This window comes from Typha latifolia, chromosome 5 (assembly GCF_019914945.1).
Source record: "Typha latifolia isolate L0001 chromosome 5, TyphaL0001v2, whole genome shotgun sequence".
Taxonomy (NCBI): Eukaryota; Viridiplantae; Streptophyta; class Magnoliopsida; order Poales; family Typhaceae; genus Typha; species Typha latifolia.
The window spans coordinates 12,399,151-12,422,677 of record NC_133090.1 but is presented as its reverse complement, the minus strand read 5'-3'; the positions used below and the strand labels follow the sequence as shown (position 1 = coordinate 12,422,677).

At 34.8% G+C, this 23,527-nt stretch overlaps 4 protein-coding genes and 1 long non-coding RNA gene across 9 annotated transcripts; 2 read left to right on the top strand and 3 right to left on the bottom strand.

Annotated features, from left to right (window-relative positions):
• Positions 1–1,335: 1,335 nt before the first annotated feature.
• On the bottom strand, positions 1,336–3,387 carry LOC140788872 (uncharacterized). Its single transcript, XR_012109108.1, has 2 exons — positions 3,220–3,387; positions 1,336–1,601 (listed from the first exon to the last, which is right to left on the bottom strand). It is a non-coding gene; the product is annotated as an uncharacterized lncRNA (long non-coding RNA).
• A 2,675-nt stretch (positions 3,388–6,062) lies between these two features.
• Positions 6,063–11,638, top strand: LOC140788871 (KH domain-containing protein SPIN1-like). Of its 4 annotated transcripts, none has more exons than XM_073138351.1 (7): positions 6,063–6,415; positions 6,532–6,626; positions 8,464–8,615; positions 9,553–9,669; positions 9,777–9,893; positions 10,664–10,807; positions 11,098–11,638. In XM_073138351.1, exons 1-7 carry the CDS (start codon positions 6,336–6,338, stop codon positions 11,242–11,244), a joined length of 852 nt encoding a protein of 283 aa, XP_072994452.1. In that variant the 5' UTR covers positions 6,063–6,335; the 3' UTR covers positions 11,245–11,638. The 4 variants fall into 4 exon arrangements, with proteins under 4 accessions (XP_072994452.1, XP_072994451.1, XP_072994453.1 ...); XM_073138350.1 differs by having other exon boundaries at positions 6,137–6,415; positions 9,550–9,669; XM_073138352.1 differs by having other exon boundaries at positions 6,155–6,427; positions 9,550–9,669.
• Positions 11,639–12,167: 529 nt separating this feature from the next.
• On the bottom strand, positions 12,168–15,855 carry LOC140788183 (V-type proton ATPase subunit E-like). Of its 2 annotated transcripts, none has more exons than XR_012108978.1 (6): positions 15,604–15,855; positions 14,218–14,318; positions 13,554–13,710; positions 13,013–13,209; positions 12,649–12,740; positions 12,168–12,479 (listed from the first exon to the last, which is right to left on the bottom strand). XR_012108978.1 is itself a non-coding variant. In XM_073137342.1 (6 exons), exons 1-6 carry the CDS (start codon positions 15,703–15,705, stop codon positions 12,453–12,455), a joined length of 684 nt encoding a protein of 227 aa, XP_072993443.1. In that variant the 5' UTR covers positions 15,706–15,855; the 3' UTR covers positions 12,168–12,452. The 2 variants fall into 2 exon arrangements, 1 of the variants encoding a protein (XP_072993443.1); XM_073137342.1 differs by having other exon boundaries at positions 12,649–12,748.
• A 1,003-nt stretch (positions 15,856–16,858) lies between these two features.
• On the top strand, positions 16,859–20,616 carry LOC140789762 (uncharacterized). The gene is made up of 5 exons (XM_073139582.1): positions 16,859–17,046; positions 17,130–17,225; positions 17,838–17,941; positions 18,092–18,228; positions 20,241–20,616. The coding sequence occupies exons 1-5, from the start codon at positions 16,987–16,989 to the stop codon at positions 20,321–20,323; spliced, it is 480 nt and encodes a 159-aa protein (XP_072995683.1). The 5' UTR covers positions 16,859–16,986; the 3' UTR covers positions 20,324–20,616.
• Positions 20,617–21,363: 747 nt separating this feature from the next.
• On the bottom strand, positions 21,364–23,507 carry LOC140788536 (uncharacterized). Its single transcript, XM_073137802.1, has 4 exons — positions 23,206–23,507; positions 22,248–22,480; positions 21,817–22,016; positions 21,364–21,720 (listed from the first exon to the last, which is right to left on the bottom strand). Exons 1-4 carry the CDS (start codon positions 23,353–23,355, stop codon positions 21,659–21,661), a joined length of 645 nt encoding a protein of 214 aa, XP_072993903.1. The 5' UTR covers positions 23,356–23,507; the 3' UTR covers positions 21,364–21,658.
• Positions 23,508–23,527: the final 20 nt, after the last annotated feature.

Sequence of the window (23,527 nt, the reverse complement as noted above, 5' to 3'; positions counted from 1 at the left end):
AAAGTTGGAACTAAAATGTAACATTGTAACCTGTGTTTTTCTAATGTGCTTTTGCATTTGCCCATTTATGCATGGATCAGTGGACCTGTAACCATCTTTTATTAATGCCTCCGCAAGCCATATCTCTTCTTCTTTTCCATTCTGTCATCATGAAGATTGTGAGCTTAGATTTCGAGTTCAGGTCTGAAGTTAAACCGGTTGCAGACTAGTGAACCAAATGGAAGAGATGGAAGTGAATGTCTTTCAAATCTCCAAAGCAGAGTCCTGCTATAGAACAAATAACTACTGATGCCAAAAGGAATGGAGAAATTGCCAGCTTCATTCAGTCAATGAGGTATCTATCTGACTTGACAAGAGTTTTGGAATCTTTCGCTGTCATACTTCATTTGATTAATCATATTACTATACACCTTCCTGGTCAGAGAATAATGCATGAAATAGAGCATTCACTGGATGCATCTCTATGTTTCTGTAACTTTACTGTTTCTTTACCTTTTTACTGTTTCCATATTTACTACTCATTTGTTATATGACAACATACCATCATAATAGAAGAAGATGGTTTAAACGATTAAATGCTGACATTTGAGTGTTTTACTAATAGCTGAAGGAAATCGACATGAACATTTTGTTGTTCCAAGGTGAATGATGATGCATAACGATTCTACTAGTCATCAGATGTAATTAAATTTTTATCTTGGGAGTTTAATATTTCATCTATCTGCGAGTTCAAATACTAACTTAATTACTCTAGTTCTCAAACTGCAAGGCCTTTGCAATTTCCCATCTCTCCATCCGGCAAAGAAAGTGGAGTTATAAACTTATTTATATTACAGGGTGACTTCCATGTTCCAGGCCATGTGAATTAGGACATCAATTTTATTTGATATGAAGATCAACGCTTTACTTTACACGATAATATTTTGTTTACTATGGGTATCAAAAACTGCTCACCGAATTAATGCTTTTTTGTTTGTACTAATCTCCGAAAGTAATTTTCTTGGGCATGCTTACATTCGCATTCATGCGGAATAGATCAACTAGACTCGTTACAAACTCGCTTATTTGGTATAATGTTTGATGACGGTAAAGAAATTCAAGAAACTTAATTTTATTTTCTTTTAAGTCTTTGTTCACTTGCTGTAAAATAAAATTTAGCTTCTTCTAGAATAAATCTCTTTATATTAGTATAGCAACTAGACAACTATTTATTCATGCTCTTTGATACGACTAACACTCATTAACCTATCACAAGCATAATACGCTAAGTTACAGCATTACATCCTGAAGTCAGGATCGGAGCTTAATAAGCAGAATAACTGAGCAATGAAACAATTTGATTAAGTAGCATCCCATTCAATGGCCTTGGTTCAAGAAGACAAATTACTAAGAAGAAGAAAAATCTTACAAACGTTATCAGATGTACAAAAGAAGTATAATGCAAATAACGCAAAAGTGATCCTAGAAGAACATCTCTGGTTCCGAAAAGGGAGTCTCTGTTTTCCTCCTAAAAGAGCTTTATTGCAAACAAAGCCATTCCTGAGCGTCCACATCAAAAGAAGAAGGTACTAAAGGTAGCAGTGCTGCAAGATTGCCAGTATCTGAGATCAACAGACAAAAGTGTTTATGTTAAGAAAAGAGAAAACTGCCATGCTTACATAAGAATGAGAAAAAATAAAATCTCTGTAAGAAATTATATAGCAAAGAGATTCTTAAGAAAGATTGCATCTCATTTAGATGCTGAATGCCCAAACATAAAATCTGCAATAAATTTGAATACCCAGATTCAACCGAACTTCTTCCGAAATAGTTCAATAGATTGAAGAACAGAGGAACTTTGACTAAAAGGATCGGTTTGAAATAGAAAAGCTTTCAGCAGTGAGAACCCTTCGGCAGCAGTTAATTTCTAGATCAAAGATTTCAAAAGGATGATTTCAGGATTAGGCGTCATTCGAGATATACTAGATGACATAATGGCATTGCTTCATCTAATGAGTCTAAAATGTATAGGCCTCGGTATTAGAATTATGGTGAAGCATATTAAAAGTCTTAAAGCTTTAAAATAAATGGACGAAAGAGGATATATATGGAAGATGACTTTATTAGAATCAATTGTCAAGGACCACGAAATATTGAAGATACTACTACGCATAGAATTAGAATAAGATAATTAAAGTGGATAAGCACTTCTACACCTTGTGGTGATCATGATGTATACCACATAAATTAGTGGGGGAAATATTCATGGCTGCTCTAATACCGAGTATGCTTAATGTGACAGACAGAGGATAACATTCAGAAAGTGAGTGCAACTGACATAATAATGTTGAGGATGAGCAGTATCACTGTAAAAAATGGAAGTAGAACAAATTGAGACTAAGATGTTAGAAAATAATTTAAGATGATTCGGGCATATCAAACAAGGACCACATAATGCATAAACAAGAAGTGACTCAAGTTTAGGTTGAAGAGGCCACACAAGGGAAGAGAAAGACCATAGAACAATACAAGGAAAGACCTTTCATCGATGAAAGGAATTCATTTAACAGACAGTGAGCATATTATTCTGGGAATGGGCCACTGTGACATAGCGATAGGGTTGCATGGCGCGCAGAGGTTGAAATACCACAGCGTTGGCCAGAACTTAGGAATTGAGATCTTTTTCATCTACTCCGTTGATGTCACTATAACACTTGAATAATATGTTGTCATTGTGGTTTGAACTTTAACATGCAAACAATTACATATGAAATTGGGACAACCTAAGGAATAGATGTAGATGTGCAAATGACATCATCCACTATCAAGAAAAACTAGTCGTCTAAGAATTTGTCAGCATCTATGATAAACATACTAGTGAAGCCAAACAAGTAGAAAATGTAAGGTAAAAAAAATTATTCCAATATCTTTTTCACAGGATGTGTCAAGTGCGCATCCCTAAAGCTGCGATTCAAAATATGAACTATAAGAACACCAACCCAACGACGAGGTTCCGATAAGAAAGTAAACTACTTCAATTGAACATTCTCCCAGCATACCACAGTGGAAGTGATCGGAAATGTTAAATGAGAGAAAAAAAAAAAAGAACACATAATTTCGATATGTGAGTGACATTTTATAAGTCTAGGGTTTCTTCCACATCTCGACCTTCAGATGTAACGAAGTTGAATATTAACATCAAAATAACAAAAGGAAGCGATTTTTTTTACAGGAACCAACCTAGTTCGCGCAAGCGGAGAGCTGCTCCGCGAGCTTCTCGTCCCTCCTCTCCATCGCCACATCCCAAACGTCGTTCGTTACCTATGTGCTTCGGCTACCAATCCCAGAGCGATTCGAATCAAATCCCAAACAAAATCAAAGAAATAATAGAAGGAAAAAAAAAAATCGATTGCCCACTCTTCCATGAGCCGCTTTGTGGATCAAGTATTCGGCGTTGCCCAAATGGGCCCCCAACTCGGCTCATCTCGGCCCATGAAGGGAGACCCCGCACCTCAAATCTCAATATGGCAATTGAAGGATAATATTGTGAACTTAACTATTCACATGATAACTTAGGAATTGAGAACTTAACTATTCACATGATCACATACAAGAGTTCACCCCCAACCCCAAACAGTAACAGAGTAACTTAGTATACTTTTCTTTTTGACATACTGAATGGAATCATGGGGATTTGATAATAAATATAATTATATATATATTGTTAGGGAGGTCGGGGTTAGATGATGCGCACGTGTGTGAATAAATTAAGTAGAGAGGCAGCTACGGAGCCCCCTTTGTGGCAACCACCTCTTCGTATCTGTCCCTTGCCCCCCCTCCCCACGTGCACTGCCTCACACTTTTCTATTACTCCACCAGAGAATCCTATGCTCTCTCTCTCTATCTATGCTAGTACTAGTGCTGCTACTCTCTCACTCTCTTTTCTCATTTAATTATTAATATAATACTTTAATTTTTTTTAAAATTTTATAAATCACATCCTATATTTTATCTATTTTATTATTCATACTCCGTCTTTAAGATTCTTAACGTTGATGTGTTAAACGAGAATTATAAAGAAAAAATAAGGGGTCGAATTATTAAAGACGAAATAGAAAAAATATAAGGTGTGATTTATAAAATATCATATTTTTTATTAGGTGTTATTTGGCTTAATTTCATAAAATTTTTACATACTAGTTAAGATTTGATAAGATTTTAGATAATAATTGATAAAATAAACTATAATATTGTTATAAATAAACTATAATAAAGAGTTTTTTTTTCAAATGTAAGTTGTATATTTTTAATCCTTTGATGCTAAGCACAGATGAAGCATGAAATTTGGGTTTTGCTTAGTTTAATCCCACTGCGCACAGGCTTTTGTTCTCCCTCCCCCACTGCATATATTATATTCACTTTCATACAAGCACTTTTCACTATTTATTATTGAAGGTGTGACCCGAAATAAATATGTAACGTAGGGTGTGAAATGAATTTTTTTCCTTATTATATATTTGCTTTCACAGTTAGGAGTTATCAAACCTTTGTCAGCTAGTGAGCTAAGGACCAGTAAGAGTGGTCCAAAAAGTCGATGCACTCTAATGTACTTCATTTTTAGTGAAATATATGTCTCTTTCTAGGTTTAATTTCATCACCAATTATAAATATATGACTTACAAATGAGCAAAGTTTCGTCTCCTCGAAATAATTTATTTATTTTTATCTTGGTAAAAAGAAATATCTTGTATTTTATTTTTATTATTATTTACGCTGGATATTTATCGTTCATCTCCTGCATAGTTTAATAATAAAAATTCTTATATATTACGTTTTCATACATATTAGGTGTAAAATAATCAAAGTGAACTCGCTGCTTAGTCAAAAACTGGGACATAGACTCAAGATATTTATTTCGTCGGGTCAAATTAAACTCATAATACAATACAGGAGTCGAATGATAAACACCACACCGATGAGATAAATATAAGATATAAATAAATTTAAAAATAAAATGCACCCAAAATTTCTCAACAAATATTATTTTTCTCATATAAATCACAAGAAAAGAAGAGAGGAATAGATATATGTTATGATTTTATCTTAGGTGAGTGGAGCCTGGGCAGGACTTTCATGCTTTCATGTGAGGACATTAAATGCCCTTAAATCACCATACAATTGCTTGCCCCTCTGCTCCTCCTGTAACCCTTCAAGCTCTGCATAGTTGTCTCCCCTTTGAAAACTACATGTGAAAGCTAGACCAAATTACAAGGAAAATAAATTAAAAAGAAAATAAGAATAAATTGAAAGATGAAAACTGGATCAATTTTTTTCCCCCAAATTAAATCCATCAAAAACCTACAGCAGGGAATGTGGAACCCACCAAAAGAATCTAGACCTAAATTTACAAGATTTTTGAGTGATTGGAAGCATGTCACCTAACTACTTTCCTAGAATTAATAATCTATTAATTCCTTACTTTCTTAAAGAAAAGATCTCTTAAATCTTAAATCACTTATAAGAGCCATCTCCCTCTCCCTCTCCCTCTCTCTATATATATCTCTCATGCAGTCAATTCGTAGGGCCAAGAGATACTTTTAGTGCACAAGAGGATACAAGTTAAAAAAAAAAAGAAGGAAAAAAAAGTTTCTCACATTTTATTTCCACCTCTTTTTTCAGAATTAAATCTTATGACTGCTTTAGTGTTCTTTGGAATTCAAATTTGATAAATAAGAGTACATTTATTAAACTCCTTTGTTTTAGAAAATTGCCATATCTACTTATCTTAGTTAAACATGCGTCTTAATGATCTTAATTAAATCATGATCCTCTTTAACTATTTGAGTATTATCCGTCGGCACTCTTTTTAGCATATCTCGAAATCAATTTCTTCTATTTATAATTTGCGCACGATATTTTTCATACAATATATTCATTCTGAAATGAATTGAAGATATATTTATAATTTTTTTTTTTTTTGGGTGTTCCAAATTTTCAAGAAAAAGAGTGATTAATTTACAAATAATTTGTAGAAAGTATTCTATGTAGGCATAAAAGTTCTACCATAGACCTGGCAGGCAGCTGTCCAAGCTTCCATAGTATAGAAGAACCCAAAGGATTTTTATTGACACCCATTTATTAATTTTTACTATTTTCTCTCTTCTTATATTGACAATTTTTTATGGGGTTGCAGGATTGTCCACATTGAACTGGAAGCCTTATTTCAGCACCCCAAAACAAGCACCTTTCTCCCATCTCACCTCCTCTTCCTCTATTCCTCTCTCCCATCATCATCTCCCTTTGCTCCCTCTCTCCCATCTCACCTCCTCTTCTTTAGTGCCTCTCTATACACCGCCATGTCAGGCTTATATACATACAACTTTTCCCCTGCAAGAACCCTCTCTCCCCAGATAAGAAGCGCACCAGATGTAGACAGGTATGGGAAGATGTAAGGGACGCAGCAGATGTTTGTTTAATCTATCTCCTCTCAATTCTCGGTTTTTAGATTGTATCTGGCGTTTATAAATCTTGGGCTTTTCTTACTTTTATCAGTTATAGTCAGTACTTAGTAGAGCTGTTGGCAGAGCATCAAAAGCTTGAGCCTTTCGTGCAGGTTCTTCCTATATGCAGCCGTTTGTTGAATCAAGGTGAGTTCTTTGGTTGGTTTCTTTGCAGCCCTGCTTGAGTTATTGATCTGGGTATCTTCTCCTTCCATGACTCATTGGGTTTTATTGCTGTGTTTAGTGAATTTACTTTTTTACTGCCAGTATTGCCAACTACTGAGCTTTTCTTTGAATTGGGGATCTCGGTTGATCATGGCTGCAGTTTGACCTTGGTTTCTTTCTTTCCCTTCCCATGTCTGGTGTGGCGGGGCGATTCTCCTTGAGATGGCAAACATCTATATGGGCTATAGCATTGGTTGATGTTGCTTGTGTGCTTGCTTTCTTGTTTAACTTTTTGGATTTCTTGGTGCTAATTGGTTTGGCATGTTCTGTTCTTAGCTCTTCACTTCTGTAGTATCTAGCAGTTGCTTTTGAGTATTCTTCCTATTATCTAATTATTGCGTTGCCTGCTTAAAAGAAAAGGATTCCTATAATGGGCATGACCAATCCATAGGCTGTTAATTGTCAAAGGTTTCTTCTTAGGATAAGTAGAGACCAAAATAAGACATGCTGATTGGTTGATGCACTCCAGTATGTTGCCTCGTCAGCTATGACCTGCAGTACTTAAATCTTTGATTACTGACGATATTTTTTATTACTTTTGTTAACCAGACTTTGATATTGTTAGCTGACAGGCAGCTAACACTAAAAGAGCTTCTGGAACTTATGGTTAGTGTTGTTGTTGTTGGTGGGTTTCTGGTCAGATAGTTTTTTTTGCATTTGATGTATGGAAGAACTTTGTTGGTGATCTTTATGTCTTCTATCTGCATTACACATCGAGTGCAGAATATCTTCTATCTTGATACTTTGTTATTCTCTTGTTAAGACCTTCATTAGGGGATAATCTTTACTTACTAAGTTGAAACACAGATGGAAAGTAGAACAAAGGTGAATACATCTCGTTTAAGGTTATCTTGCAGAACAAAATTCTTAGCCAGATATTTGCCATCACCATCATAATATAACTCTCTTTGTAGCATGGACTGTAAGTAGAACTTCAACAACCTGCTTTTATCCTCTATCTGACCTGCAAAGTTGCTTCCAAATTCTCAGCCTAGTCAAAGTTGGAAAAGAAAGGGAACTGCCAGAGATTTACTTGATTTATTGCAGTATGCTCAGGCAAGCAGGGAGGGAGTAAACTGAAATATGCCCTGCAAATTCGAAGAGATGCCAATCTTTTGTAGATAACGCAAAGATGCCAATGTTTTGTAGGCTGTTATCTGATATTCAACAAGGCAAAGAGTCAAATGAAACAAAATCCTGAATATCTATTTTCCAATCTTATTGTCATGTTGAATATATGGGTTAACTTTGTCGTCCTTTTAAGTTTTTTTATTTCTTCTTTCTGAGTATTGACCAACAAAAGATTTCACTGTATTTTGACATATTCACTCTGAAAAAACAGATATAAGACCAAGTATCTTGCTTAAGATCAAGTTCAGATGGATTGCTATTTATCAGAGTGTTGGTGTTTAAAACTTTAAATTTTGTGCATGTGGAAGAGAATGCACTATCCTTAATGTGTTTTATATAAAAGATGATCTAGATTGTCACATTTACCTCGTGGATCCTCTACTTTTTGTTTTTCCCATAGGATAGAGTTACTTCAGTTGTATCATTGAATCTATGCAGATGCTCTCTGATATTTCATTTTGTCATCTCTTATTGACTGTTTTCTATGATAATAACAGCTTGGGTTTTAAATTTAGGCTAGAATTTCATGTCAGAAGAAAGGCTTCTAGCAGTTGGCATAGATATTTATTTTTCACTCCCTCCCTTGAAATTCTGTAACCTATACTGTACTGAAATTATGTGTTATCAGAGATTATGAGAGTCTCAGGCATGGTACCCAACCATGGATGTGGAGATTTTGATAGGCTACAACATGGGAGTCCCAGTCCCATGTCGTCAACAAATCTTGTACCTAATCTCAGTGGGAGTGGGCTTGGTGCATGGAGTGGGACCCACCAGGAGGTAATACATTTTCATCTCTCTCCATTTACATGAGCCTTTACATTAACAATCATCATGTCTTAAACTTCAGGGCTCAGCAGTTTATGCCTCCATTTAGTTTACTTTAAGTTACTTTGTGAACCATACTGATTTTGCTCATTCTGCTTAATGTGATGAGCTTCTGCAGGCAAACCCTATACATGTTTGAATTTCAATAATTTAGGCGGTTCTAGTGGCAAGAATGAGAGGTTTGAAGCACTATGTTAAAATTCTGAAAAGAAGATGGAAACTTACAGTGGATCAACGATGACAGACTGAAAAAGCAAAATGCAAATTTAGATTTTGAAAGCTAAAGCAGAAGTTAGTATTCCTTCATTCGAAATGGCAGAATTTTAGTTATGATGCCATAATTATAGGTCTTTGCCCTCCTGGCATCTATTATTTTCTGAACCATTAATCTACGGTTACCAATAGCTACAAGAGCTCTATTTTTGGACTTAGGCAACGCTAGAAAGCATGACCGAGAGTAAAGACTATCCCCAAGAAGAAGTCATCTTTCAATTGTTGCTAGCATAACCAGTCTGAATAGAATAAAGTATCACAATGGGATAAGAGAGGTATTAGAGAGGTATGGTGGGATTATATGGTTATTTATGTTGTTCTTGACAATGGGAAAAGAGCAGGACTGTTGGTGATAAAATGCTTCTATAATCAGGACAAAATGTTGATTGGAAAGAGATGTAGCAAAGGGAATTGAATGATTGCTAAGGGATTTGCATGGCTCTATGTGACACTGACATAATATTTTGACTTAATAATAATGATGCTATGTTACTGATATCATTAGTTGTAAGCTGAAATTTATTTTTATATTGGACATTTTCTCAATGAATATACTTTTCTATGATTTCTTAAATTTAGCAATACTGTGGTAAAAATCTTACTTAATCATCAGCAGAGGTTAGGTATTCCTCAAGGAATGACTATCGACTGGCAAGGAGCGCCACCAAGCCCATCTTCTTATATTGTCAAGAAGATTTTGCGCTTGGAAATTCCAGTCGACGCTTACCCAAATGTGAGCTTTCGTTTCCACATCAACTAACTTGTTTTCATAAATAGTCTAGAAATTGACTAATAGCATCAAGGTTTTGATCTATTATTTACTCTTTACATTGTATTCAGTTTAATTTTGTTGGCCGACTTCTTGGACCCAGAGGAAATTCACTAAAAAGGGTGGAGGCATCTACTGGTTGTCGTGTTTACATTAGAGGAAAGGGATCAATAAAAGATCCAGGCAAGGTAACTGAAGTTTACTATTTTTTGTCAGGGTGATATTGGTACATAAATTTATGAAATCAGAATCCATGATATTATCACTATTATCTCCGAGTAGCTTAAGATTAAGTAAAATGAGAGACTTTACTTCAATGAACTTATATGGGAGATATCTTTGTAATGTTTATCTTCATACCTCCTCTTCTAACTGATAATTCAGAAACGGGTAGATCCGCTGAGTCATATTTCTAGCTATAAATATATGGCAAATGGTTTGCGCGTAGTTAATATGGAGCACAAGTACTTGCGGATCTTACAACTGTAAGGAAAATATTGGATACAATGACAATTTATTATTCGAGGTCTAGTCATATAGGCATGTTTAAACAGATGGTAGAATGAAAAATGACTTAGATGGTTTGATCAAAACATATGCAGAAGAAGGATGTAGTCATTCAAGTAGAAGGTTCCTTGAGAGGGAGGGAACAACCAAAACTTGTGAAGAGGAAGTAGTGAGAAGAACCTGGCCCAAAACAGAGTTGAATAGTTGAGACTAAATCCTATATTGCTGTATTGTCCTTTTCCGAATAGAGCTGCTCCATTTATGGGTAACATTTCACAATCTTCTCTTAATTTTAAAATTTTGTGATAACTTAGTCAATATAGTGTTCCGCTCTGGCTATGAGAAATTGAGAACCTTCACGTATTTGTGTCTTTTATATAGGATTGTGTATTCTCTCTCTTTTTTTCTTCAGACTGTTGCTGAATACTATTGCTCTTCTTTCTTCTTGTAGGAGGAGAAACTGAGGGGAAGACCTGGCTATGAACACTTGAATGATCCACTGCATATCTTGATAGAGGCCGAGTTACCTGCCAATGTCATTGATGCAAGATTGAGACAGGCCCAAGATATCATAGAAAAGTTGCTAAAACCAGTGGTGAGAGCTTCTTCTAGACAAATATCTTCTCTAGTCATTCTTCCTGCTAGATATATCTCTCTTAAGCATGTTGTGATCTCTGTCCTGAAATGAATTAAGGATGTGATATAACCAATATTATGCTAACTTAATAAGCGTTTATTATCTAAGTCAAATGAATTTGCCCTTTCTTAACAAGATAATGCATTTGCTTGCCGCCGTCCTTTCCTTTGGTTACCGTGTTAGTTAATTTGTATCTTTATCTTTTCTAAGGAATATTCAAGTTGCTTTCAAAATATTTCCCCCTACAGGATGAATCAATGGACCTATACAAGAGAGAACAACTTAGAGAACTAGCAATCATAAATTCAACTCTAAGAGAGGACAGCCCCCATCCAAGTGGTAGTCTTTCTCCATTTGGTAATAGTGGAATGAAGCGAGCGAAAACAGGATGGTAAAGGATCATCTTCTGCGGCAACTCTGGAACCCTTGTCTCCGACTCCATGTTTCAGGTCAAAACATTCATGTCAACTTACTATTCTTCGGCGAAAATCTATGCAGGAGTGATACACCGTGACTACCTGGTGAGTGGATAGCATTTATGACAGAGGATGCATCCAAGTAGCTTCTGTAACTATGTCTGTCTGTTTGCATGATTAGTGATCCCCAATATTGTGTTATAAACCTAAAACATTCATTTTATTCATTATCTACTGTTGATCCTGCTCTGTGATGGTGTATGCATGAGAGAGATTTTAACATAGATATGCAGGTTCAAAGCCTATGCGCCTTTGTAATTTACCAAACTCTTATATGTTAGAAAAATATTTATTCTGGAGTATTAATATGCAAGTATGAGTATCATGAGATGAGATTCTTGTCTAGATTGCATAAAGTTTTAATCCTCCATATTGCCTAACAGAAATTTATCTACAAAGTAGTATTAGTGGCTTCTTTTTGAAGCTATTTCAATTTGCTTTGCTTAGTTTAAGATGAATAATTACACCATTCTTATAATGAGATTCATTCATTTTATTCTAACCAAATGATTATTGCTATAGAGACTTCAAGGCGTAGCTGCAATAGAACTTTCCTCTTTTATTCAGTATTTTTATATTTATCGATTACTATTTTACTCATAAAAAAAAATACTTCAATCAACTATTATTTTAATAAAAAAATATAATAATAATAATTTATACCGGCAATAAGTATAATTATACCGTATAGAACTGAAAGAATACAATGTCACTAGTTAACATATTTCAAAATCACGATGCTCATCCATGTTTCCCAAAACTATACATATCCAATCAACAATGAAACCCTAATTTTACTCAGGAGACAACCAAGTCCAGTCAAAAGTACCAATCAACTCAAATTAATAAAAATGTCTGAAATCATATATATATATTCTTAAAAAATAGTATACTTCCTAATTTGTTTTCCAATTGGAAGTGGTGCATTTTCCATCCCTTACAACATAGGGCTTACATTTTCCTAGAGTTCATGTTTATTTTCAGCAGATAGGAGGGGAAAAAAAAGAAGAAAGCCTTCCACTGTTTTGCATTGTTTTTAAATCAGACAACTTGCAATGCCACAGAAATTTATTAGGAGGTACATGGCTTGTCACTTATTACAAACAAAAATTGAACAAATGGGGCAGCTAAATCCCGAAAAGCCGTTTCCGAATCTGCATCGAGAATAAGAAAATTAGATAGGAAATACAACACTTTTCCAAACTGCCACAATTATGAAAGACAAGTAAATTGATGAGGATATCCAATGCAGTTTGTTATCAGAGAGAATCATTCTCTTCAGAGAAACTCCTGTAAATAAGTAAGTTTTGTAATGAAACATACCTCAGGCAGTTTCTGTCTGAAAACAACATCAAGTCTTGCATCCAATGTGTTCTCACACACAATTTTCCCATCTTGTGATGCAAGGACAACACCTCCAGAGCTGTTTAATCATGGAAGAGATAAGGTCAATGCTAACATAAGTCCATATAGTCCATTATAAAGCATAGCAGTATTGGTAAAACAAACTAGCCACCATTAATCATGGAAGAGATAAGGTCAATGCTAACATAAGTCCATATAGTCCATTATAAAGCATAGCAGTATTGGTAAAACAAACTAGCCACCATGAGAAATCAGTTCATCTGTCAGCTTGCACTAGAAAGTCATATTAAAATATGGCAGGCGTAATAAGTTGAGGAGATACCAAAATAGTTCGTGAGCCTCTTGATCGACAGGAGGTGGTGGAAGATACACTTTTTGATCAATAGTAACAGTGGGCAGATGAACTTTTGCTTTCTCTGCATATTCTTGCTTAGCTTCATCCAAAATGGATTGAATCAGATGACAGTCAATCTCTCTGCACCGCAGCAACACAGAGGGCTCCTTCAGACGCAGTAAGCTCTGAAGATCAAAACATCAAACAAATGCAACTTCTAAATTGATCCTCCTCAGGAAGAATTGGATGACATCAAATCATGCATAGGGCAGAACAACTAACAATTTGCTAATGAAATGTCACAAGACGAGCAAGCGAACATAAGAAGTAAACTGAAGAAAATTGTCATGTAGCATCTTCAGCGTTTTTTCTGATGCCACTTGATCACATTATCTTTCAATCATAAGAAGGATATTTTCAAAAGAGCACAGTCCCATTCAGGTAGACGAGGAATAAATTTCTTAATCATATCCAATCAACAATTATCTTTACTGTAATATGTATATTAGAAGAAGAGAATTGGATTTACCTGAACGATCAACCCTTTCAAAAGCTTTTTGTAGGCACTCGGATCATCAGCGACACATAAAAGCTCCTTGCTAGCAGCATCCCTCATTGAATTTACCAGATCATCTTGTGCTTGCAGAACTTTGAGACGTGATGCATTTAGCTGCATAGAATACTCGCTGCAAGGAGACTCACATTATAGAAGGAAAATTGCTAAGACAATTTCCTACATCTAAGATAACCAAATCTTCAAACAGAGATCATAGGATCACAAAGACCAAAATTAAAATATGCAAAGACATGTTTTTGATCTGCCCAGACTCTTATTACTATCCTATTTCAACAAAGGCGAGGGTTTTGTGCATCCAGACTCAATTGATATCCATGCAGAAAATCCATCTGGAGCAGGTCAAGTATGACTCTGCAGAAATGTTGTAAAACCACCCCTTGACAAAAGTTAACCCTCTAAATCTTAAAGGAGAAAAGATAAATCCTTCCCAAGACAGCTTTGGAAAGAGAGGTCCCATCATGTCTAAGAATGTGAAAAGGGGAGTAACTGTTAAACAAATTCCATCTTATTGAAAGATACCAACAGACCTACAAAATGTTCTCTGCTTTCATCCAAATAGCTAGAGCCTACGTAACAACAGTAGGTTTATGATAAAATGGAAAGAAGGATCACTCACATTTTTCTACGAACTTCCACCTGCTTTTCCTTGCGCTCATATTCCTGTCGAATCTTTCTTTTCTCTGCTTCAACAAGCTGCAATTTTTCTATATTGAATTCCTGAAGGTTTAGAAAAAAGATGAAAGACCAATTAGCCAAACGTTATATTAGACTGCATAAGAGAAAAACAAGTTCCAAAGGACACTTCTTTTTATAAGCCCATCCACTTCAACTACAAATATTGGACAAGATACAGTCTGAATTAAGACCAACAGATCAGAAGTACTAAATCTCCCTTTAATGCTGAGTACTGATTGAATAAACCTTTAGAGGAGATAACAGGCTTCTTAAAAACTTAATTCATCGTCCTAATTAATATCGAATTCCTAAATATTTTAGACATGGATCATAATACAGCTAGCCTGTTAAGATCATTGAAAAAATTCAGTCCCCATGGAGTAGTTCCTTTTGAACACATCCATGAGGTTTCAAATATATTTAAAACCAACTATAGACGAGATAAAATTCAAATACTTTAATAAGTGGACTCTGCCTTCAGAGCAACAGAATTTCCCATTAAGAAACAATAGCGATGAAATGATCCCTTAAAGAGATTACAGGATTTCCCAAGATACAAATATTGTAGAGTATGTATGCTCACCCTTTAACAAAAATAAGAAATACCCAAAGTTGAAACCCAGCAAATACTTGAGAAAGTACTCTTGATTCCCTTTTACTTTACTTTTCTATAAAGGTCAGATGCCAACTTCATTGAATCAGATACACTAATTTAATTACGGAACAAAACAGAACTTAAAGAAACAACCTGTTATAATAACTAATAGTCAAAGCGAACGGCACAGGCACGTACACACTTGATTGAAATTATTACTAGAAAGAACAAAGATAGGATTTTGGTCAAAAGCATCATAAAGGTGCATCGAATTGAACAGTCAGGCAAATATCAAATATAGACGGGTATAGGTACAAATTTATTAGTTCTCTTCAGAAAGAGTTATTGATTCCGTTTTGTTTTATTGAACATTTAATCACTAGAAAAGAGAAGGAAACCTAAAAAAACAAACAAATAACACAAATAGTATAGGTGCGACAAATTAATCGAAATCTATCAACAGAAAGAAGAAGAAAGCGCGCGAAAGATTGCATTTTTACCAAAAGGAACAGATAGCAGCACCAAACCAAATACTAAAAACAGTACAGGTGCGACAAATTGATCGAAGTCTATCAACAGAAAGAAGAAGAAAGCGCGAGAAATATCTCATTTTTTTACCAAAAGAAAAATAAAGCAGCACCGAATTAAACCAATCTAGAGACAGACACAAACCAAAGACAACGTCTAATCGGAGAGACATAGGAGGGACGACAAGGAATCGCGAAGAATGACCTCTTCGGCGGAGACGTATATCTCGTTGGCTTTTTCCTCGGCCTCTTGCCGGATGAACCGGACCATCTGCTGGATCTGCTTCGAGACATCGGCGTCATTCATCTTCTCTCCTCGATTCGAATATCCGATTCCAAAAGCTAGGGTTTCTCACGGAACTCGAAATCTATGGCACGAGTAGTTTAACTTTGATGGAGAGAGAGACAGAGGTGCTTGAGAGGTGCATGGAGACGGAGTGGAGATAGGATCGTGCAACCGGTGGAAGCGGTCACCCGGGGAAACGCTTTTCCAACTAAAGGGAATCCAAAGTGGATAACTATTCTAGATGTACTTTTATGTAAATAAATTTATCATCTAATACAATTTTTTTTTTATCAAACCAATTTCTATACTTATAATTAATTAAGTATAATTCACTTAAATTACTAAAATAGTTCTCTTATAACAAATATAATAAAATAATCATAACAAGGTGGTAAAATATATTTAACCTAATTAAATGATCCCTTAGAAATTATACATAATGGGGTCTATAGATCAAATGGTGTACTTAATATTATATGGTAGCATCCTGAGAAATAATGCACTAAATAACCTCCAAAATAGTTAGTTCGTATTTAGATTGTAAGTTGATATGTTGGTTGGATTGTAAAGTTCTCTACCTGACAATAACCAATTAATAAACGAAAATGTTTGGCCCTAGTTTGATAAGCATTTAAACAATCTAACCAAAATAGGTGATAAAGTGATAACACCTTTGCAACCAAAAAACTAAAAAAATTGTAAATGGAAGTAGTGCAAACCATGACCCATACAAATGCTATCACATCCTCGATTGTTTTCATTCAAAAGTTTTAAAATATTATAGTTAACACTATATTCTTATAGTCGCCTCTTGAAGTTTTTAAATTCTTTCACAATTGCTATTATATTTAATTTTTTAACATAATTAGTTTTAAAAAATATAAATAATTAATTAAAATATTCTTAGTTCGCGAAGATTAGAGTGCAAAATATTTTATCGCATTAGATATCTTCAAACGACATTCTTAAAGAGCTCAATGGTTTGTATGAAAATTATTTATGTAAAGTATCGTAATATAATATAACTCACTAGAATAACAAAAAAATAATAATAATAAAATAAAAGAAGGAAAAAAATTGTCTGTAATATAATTTTAACAAATGATTATTAAAATTAATAAATGATACTTATTCTAGTGGTAAGTGTAAAAATATCATAATATATTAATAACTCACGATAATAAATGTGTCTGTAAACCGAGAAGACGCCGCAGTATCATGTGGTATGCCGACTTCTGAGTAGTGAGATATCACGGAGTGAGCAAAACCCTAAACCCGAGAGAGCTCGAACGAGAGAGAGAGATGGGTTGGAAAGCTGCGCAGAAGATAATACAACACTGGAAGATCCTTCGAGGAGACAACGTATTCTCGATAACTCTCTCTCAGTTTGGTTAATTTTCACTTCGATTTGTAAATTTTATCCCCTGAATTTTTTTTTGCTGCAGGTAATGATCATAAGAGGGAAAGATAAGGGCGAGACGGGAATCATCAAGCGGGTAATCCGATCCCAGAACCGAGTTATCGTTGAGGGCAAGAATCTGGTAATTTATTTATTAAGATCTGCTGATGTGATCTAAGTAGCTATTTCTTTGTCGAAATAACTGTAAAATTTGGAGTTTTTTTTTAGAATTTGTTAAATGCTTTAGTCATTCATGTCTCAAGTTCCTTCTTTTCCCATGAATCACTATTTTTTTTTGAAAAAGTACTTAGAATTCGTTATTTTGATTATTCTTTTGGTTCTTCACTCAGTTAGACAATTCGATATTTTGTTCTCTATTATTTTCTCGTTTATGTGTTCTCACTCTAGTGGAGTTTTATGCATTTATTCCAGGAATCAGAAACTTCATTTGAATAAGGTCTTTCTTTCTAGTATTTCTGCCATTGATAACTTCTCTGATTTCTCTGTTTTCACTTTTTCTTTATACTGATGAAAAGGGAGTCAATATATTTTCTTCATTGGCAGTTTTTTTGAGAATACTCGAGTTGATTGGGATTCTTGATATCTTCTAACTTGCTTAATTATTTCTCATGAACTTTTGAAATTGTTCATGGGTTAGTAATTTCCGCTGTTAATTTGGGATCTAATAATCTCTTTTACTTTTACATTCTAATGCTGGAACTTGGTAGCTGAGCCATTGCAATTCCAATTGCAGGTGAAGAAACACATAAAGCAGGGGCAAGGACATGAAGGTGGGATCTTTTCAATTGAAGCTCCTCTTCATGTCTCAAATGTACAAGTTCTTGACCCAGTTACCGGGTATGAAGCATTTGATACATTAAAACTACTAAATATAAAAAAATCGTATTTAGCTGTTTCATCCTTTTCTTTTCTGCATGCTCTTGCCATTCCTCTCTTTTCTTTTAATCTTTTTGTTGTTGTTTAACAAGTTGAGTGGTTTCCATACAGGAAACCTTGTAAGATTGGATACAAATATCTAGAAGATGGAACCAAGGTCAGAGTTTCAAGAGGGCAACAAACATCTGGATCTGTCATTCCTCGCCCAGAAATATTAAAAGAAAGGAGAAAGCCGAGACCAACCATACGTATGTCTCTTCAAATATACCTTACTTTTGCTCATTCTTTTGTGTTTTTGTGGTGGTGGTGGTTATGGTGGGTACGCCAAGGGCTTCTCTTTAATTGATGTGTCCTCTTGACCTATCTCAAAAATTGACTGCTGAATTCATCCCTACATTCTTTGGCTTCCTCACCTTCTACCTTTGAATTGTAATTAGCTAAGATTGGACATAAACAAATTCTTCTTCTCGTATGATTAGTTGCCTTTAAATTTGGAATATATCAGGTCAGATAGTTTTTTGCTTTGGAATTTATAAACAACAGGCTGCTTGCTTAGAAAGTGCAAGGCACTTCACTCATAAAGTCTTTTCATATTTGCTGCATAAGTCCATTTGGATGATTCTGTTAATAAAAAATTTCAATCTCCTTCCTCATTTGTGCTTCAAATTTTCTTCTTTATTTGTTATATATGGGTATTATTGACTGGTTGGACTCATTCTTCTTCCACTTCTAGATGGATTCTAGGTGTAGGCCCCCTTCAGGAAATTCTCTATCCCAACTTCCTTTTCCCACTCCAAAGTAACCATTTTTTTGTTAATTGAAATTTATTAGTCCCAACTGTTACTAGGTATGTATATCTTAGTGCATTAGCAGAAGAATACATTCACAAATAAATAATCATGAAAGTTACAACAGAAAAAAAAGAGAAGAAAAGAAAAAAAGTAGAACCACCAAACTAACAAGTCATGGCCTACTGTTTCATCCAAAGCTACTCATTACGCTATTTTTTCTTCTATGATAGGTTTTCCGGAACTGAGTTCGGTGGCCTTGAGTAGTACATCTAATGTGCTTCTGTGATGTAATTATAAGCTTCATTTTGGCGAAGAAAAATCTTTGTGATTTTAGGATCTTTGCAATCTACTTAAAGCAATTGGCCTAGTTAGCAAATTGAAGCTACTGTATTATGTTGACTACCTTTTCTCTTTTTAAATTTTCTCTATTATCTACTTTAGTTCATATTTTCTTGGTGCACAACCTATAGTAAGCTTAATGTAAGGTACAGTTATTAACCATTCATTTAAATATTTCACCGCATCTATTTCCTATGTCCACTGACATACCTCCCAACCAAACACCAATTCCCATTTAAATCATTTTACGGCTATATATTATGGCCACAGAATGCTGATTGATAAAATGCACTATTACATATTCTGCATTGTTGTTCTCCGATTCTTCTATCATCATATGTGGAACTTCATTGATTTCTAAATTCAAACAATGCATAGCTATCACATATTCTGCACGTTTTTTTTTTTTTAAATTCTCGTATCATCGTAACTGGAACTTACATTTGTTTCTAAATTGAAACCCTCCATAGTTGGAAGCTAGTGCTTCTGGACTTCTTATGGCTTAGGTTTTCCTTTTCCTTCTGTGATGTCTGTGACTTTTCATGGTAGACGGTAAGTCTCTCAACAGGCATGTTTAATCATGAGGAATCATGTTTTTAATTATGATGGTGGATTTATGCAAAAGGTTGATGAGAAAATTTTCTTTTATGATAGCAACATTGATAAAATTGAACTGAATATATATATATATAGTCTTACAACAGTATACAATTTAGGTTCCTGGATCCTGAAACTTAAAGATGCTTCTTCCTGATCTTCAGATCCTGAAACTTAAAGATGCTCCTAGATCCTGAAACTAAGACCAAGTACTTGTGCTTATTCATAATCATCTTTAAGCCTGATAATGTGTGATTGAAATTGTATGGTAAATGCTTTTTAATTGCTCAAAAATCCTTCTAATCACGTGCGGCATTTGCTGTTTAGTCAGTGGTTTTATAGATGTTTTAAAGTTTCCTTTATGTTCATATGCCTGAGTTATGTAGTTATATTCAAGTTCTTTATGCATGAATTTTCTGATTTTGTGTTTGTTTCAGCTTTTGCCAGTGTATATAGCCATTATTTTTTTTGATTAAACAATATATTTTTGATGATTAATTGGATGACTGAGAGATCTGGCTTTGAATTTGCAGTTGGCCCCAAGGATACACCAATGGAGCTCGTGCTAGAGAAGACTTATGATGCTAAAGCTGGAATTGGGATGCCTGATCTTTAGACACAGTCACAAGTCCCCAGTGTGGTGCCAGCAGGATCTTTGCTATAATAACGCGCTAATTGAAGATCATCCTTATCATGCTTGCAGATTAGCTAATCCCTACAATACTTTTGCAAGAGAGAAATTATCAACTATTGAGCATTTGCTAGCATTTTTTTTGTTATCCTTCGGGATATGGGATTATTCCTAGAACCCCTGTACGTTTATCATGAGCAAGCTCAGGGAATTTGTAAGCTGTGTTGAAAAGAATGCCATGAGAAGATTGGAGCAGGCTCGGTGTTTATTTGATTTAATTATCTTGAACCTTTTCTATTTACTCGTCTGTTACTGCTCGTGAATTTCTTTTAATCTATCGAAGGTTTTACGCTTCATGGATCTTTTTAATAAAACAAAATATAATTAATATTTATTAATACCTATTTGTCTCTCCTCTAATCTTTCATTTACTATTTATATTTAATTATTATTTCATCTTTAAAAAGATATTCTTTTAATTAATTATAATTTAACTATAAAAAATCATTTTGGTTATTTGCCAAAATATTATCTTAAATTAGTTACTTCTTATTGTCTCTGGTTGAAGAATAAGGAATTTTTATTCATTAAATTAAAATTTCTTATTCATAGCGTATAGCTAATATTATCAAATTTAATATAACTAATATTATGGTTAATATTTTTTTAGTATTAGTAATAACATCCTTATACTTATTTTCTCATTCCAACTTAATGTTAGAAGAAGGGAAATGACTTTATCTTAGTATTGCAATCAAACGTAAAAAAATATCTTCTTTAAATCATGGATAAAAAGTGTGCATAACACTACTTATGAATTATTATTATTTTAATCAAATAATACATTAAGTGCAATTATCACACTACCATACACTACTTAACGTTACAATAGCCTAAAGTTGTATAAGCTTTCTTATGCAAGTCTAAAAAATATGGCTAAACTAGTTTAGAAGTTATTCTACAACTAAATACAACCTAAGATGCTAATTTTATAAAGTTAAAAATCAAAGCTACTGATATAATAATTTCTCCAAAACCAAAAGAAGCCATTAATTGTTTTGGTGAGTATCCAAATGTGGCAAAAGGCCAAAAAGAAAAGAAAAGTAAAACAAGAATAATTACAGAACTTTAAATAATTAATTAAAAAAATAAAAAAAAAAGTTCAAATAATTACAACACTTCAAAACTCTCTTCTCTCCTTAGTAAGACGAATAAAACCAAGTAACTAGAAATAAGATGAGATCTACCTCCAGAGTGCAATCTAATATAGCTTCTATAATGATGCAATCATTGGTCATCCTTGAGGAATTAATACATCTCCTACATCTCTTTTCCCTCATTCTTGCCAGGCAGCTCCACTAGTACAATTTCTCCACTAGCACCTAAAGCATCAGAGAAGAACACAAGTGCTCTCATGTGAAGAAGATGGATAGATTAACAAGTAAATACTTAGTGCAATCGGAGAACAACAAACGTACATCTCTCATAGATCTCCAATGCCAATTGCAACTGTGCTTCCATCTCTTCGGCCAGTCCTGCTACCTCCTCACAATCCTTAGCTGCTTCGGCTGCTAGAAATGATTTCGCCTCAGCATCAGCTACTAGATAAGTTGCACTTCTTGCTGCCTCCTCTAAACTTGCTAACCTCTCTTGATCCCTTCTTTTGGCATTAGAATTTCTAGGTGCAAACGAAGAACAACAATAAGATTCTTGAAGTCTTTTTTTCCTTCTTAGAGAAGTGGGCTTGATTCGAAAGGAGAAGTTCTCGAAAGAGACATAAGAGGTGAGGAAAAAAAAAAAGACCCCATCCATAACCGTCAAATCTCAGAGAGGGAGATTCGAAGATCAGTAGAGGCCTTGCAGATGCAGGCATATTAATTAGAAATGCATATTGGAATGTGTGTTTTACCGAGAAGAAGTTTTGCCATCTGTGGAGCTCCTAGCAGGATCCATTGATGTTGTTGTTGTTGTTGTTGCTGTTGTTGCTGTTGTTGTTGTTTTGTCATCCTTAAGTGTGACAGAGATGGCAAGACTTTGAGTGGTAGATACTTGGGTGTCTGAAGGACCCTTCACTTTTGGTGTCCTTGTCTTTTCTCTTGAGCCCTGACCATGAGCAGTGGCATTCATGTTCCTCCATTTGTCCTGAACTTGTGGAAGATAAGTTCTGATGAAGCTAAAGAGCATAAATTCAAGATTGAACAATATCATCTGCTAATACTCATTTTTTCCATTGGAAAATAACACACTTAGACCACTAATTCCTATCTTAAGAACATATAAAGACGTATAACAAGTAATCAGATAATGTATGATATCTAACAATGATGTTCCATTCAATGCTGACTTCTATTCTATATGTTTGCTCTCAAATATCACCTAATATTTGAAGAAAAACAAAACAAAAATTGGCGCAATTTAACAGATTATGAACCTGTAGACTAATTCATAAGTTAAACAAAGAGCTATTGCTCGATATATGTATATGCTGGATAGCTGACCAATCCTCTCATACGGCGCAATCCACCAATTTCTCAGTAGGAGAAATTCTTCCACACTCCGCGCTGCAGTGGTCACCAAAACTACAAATGTTGACTACTGTAACTAAAACATAATCATATCTGAGAATTAAACCATCGGTAATCTGGATTAGAAGAGTACTTCAGCATTGGATTGCAATTCAACTCATCTAACTACATTTGGGAAAAAGACCCATCCATTAGATTCGACCATCTTGCAATTTCCATGACCAAATTCATCTTTTTTAGTGTTCGAAGACTCGATCTTAACCAACATAACAATAGAAAAGAACCACAATAACGGGAAGAGGAAAAAGATAAAGAAAAAGAAGAAGAAGCTAAAAACGAGACCTTGAGATCAATGTTTGAGCGGTTGGCGAGGTAGCGGCTGAACTCGGCGTCCGTTTGGATCGTCTTCCACTTTCCGGCGCCGTGTTTATTAACTCCGGCCTTCAGTGCCGCCGCCTCTTCCGGCGTCCACTTCAGCTTGGGATTTCCCATCGCTCTCACCAACCGGAAAACTTTCCCGGCCGTCTCTCTTCAAAATATACTCCTTTTTAAATCCTCTAGTATTTCGGATTTGGATTTAGTGGGATAACGGGCCGAAAATTTCTAGAATAGACCCGAATCCGATACCAGAAGGCCGTCGCCCCTCCTACTCTTCTCTTCTTCA

Excerpts from the sequence above, each read along its gene's own strand:
- LOC140788871 (XM_073138352.1), top strand. The coding sequence starts at position 6,336 with ATGTCAGGCTTATATACATACAACTTTTCCCCTGCAAGAACCCTCTCT. Across the intron at positions 6,428-6,531 it reads GTAGACAGGTATGGGAAGAT|TTATAGTCAGTACTTAGTAG; the intron begins GTAAGGGACGCA and ends TACTTTTATCAG. Across the intron at positions 9,894-10,663 it reads CAATAAAAGATCCAGGCAAG|GAGGAGAAACTGAGGGGAAG; the intron begins GTAACTGAAGTT and ends TTCTTCTTGTAG.
- LOC140789762 (XM_073139582.1), top strand. The coding sequence starts at position 16,987 with ATGGGTTGGAAAGCTGCGCAGAAGATAATACAACACTGGAAGATCCTT. Across the intron at positions 17,942-18,091 it reads GTTCTTGACCCAGTTACCGG|GAAACCTTGTAAGATTGGAT; the intron begins GTATGAAGCATT and ends GTTTCCATACAG. Across the intron at positions 18,229-20,240 it reads AAAGCCGAGACCAACCATAC|TTGGCCCCAAGGATACACCA; the intron begins GTATGTCTCTTC and ends TTGAATTTGCAG.
- LOC140788183 (XM_073137342.1), bottom strand. The coding sequence starts at position 15,705 with ATGAATGACGCCGATGTCTCGAAGCAGATCCAGCAGATGGTCCGGTTC. Across the intron at positions 14,319-15,603 it reads TATACGTCTCCGCCGAAGAG|GAATTCAATATAGAAAAATT; the intron begins GTCATTCTTCGC and ends CTAAACCTTCAG. Across the intron at positions 12,749-13,012 it reads GAGGCTCACGAACTATTTTG|CTCTGGAGGTGTTGTCCTTG; the intron begins GTATCTCCTCAA and ends ATGATTAAACAG.
- LOC140788536 (XM_073137802.1), bottom strand. The coding sequence starts at position 23,355 with ATGGGAAATCCCAAGCTGAAGTGGACGCCGGAAGAGGCGGCGGCACTG. Across the intron at positions 22,481-23,205 it reads GCTCAAACATTGATCTCAAG|GACAAATGGAGGAACATGAA; the intron begins GTCTCGTTTTTA and ends CCACAAGTTCAG. Across the intron at positions 22,017-22,247 it reads GATGGCAAAACTTCTTCTCG|AAATTCTAATGCCAAAAGAA; the intron begins GTAAAACACACA and ends GTTTGCACCTAG.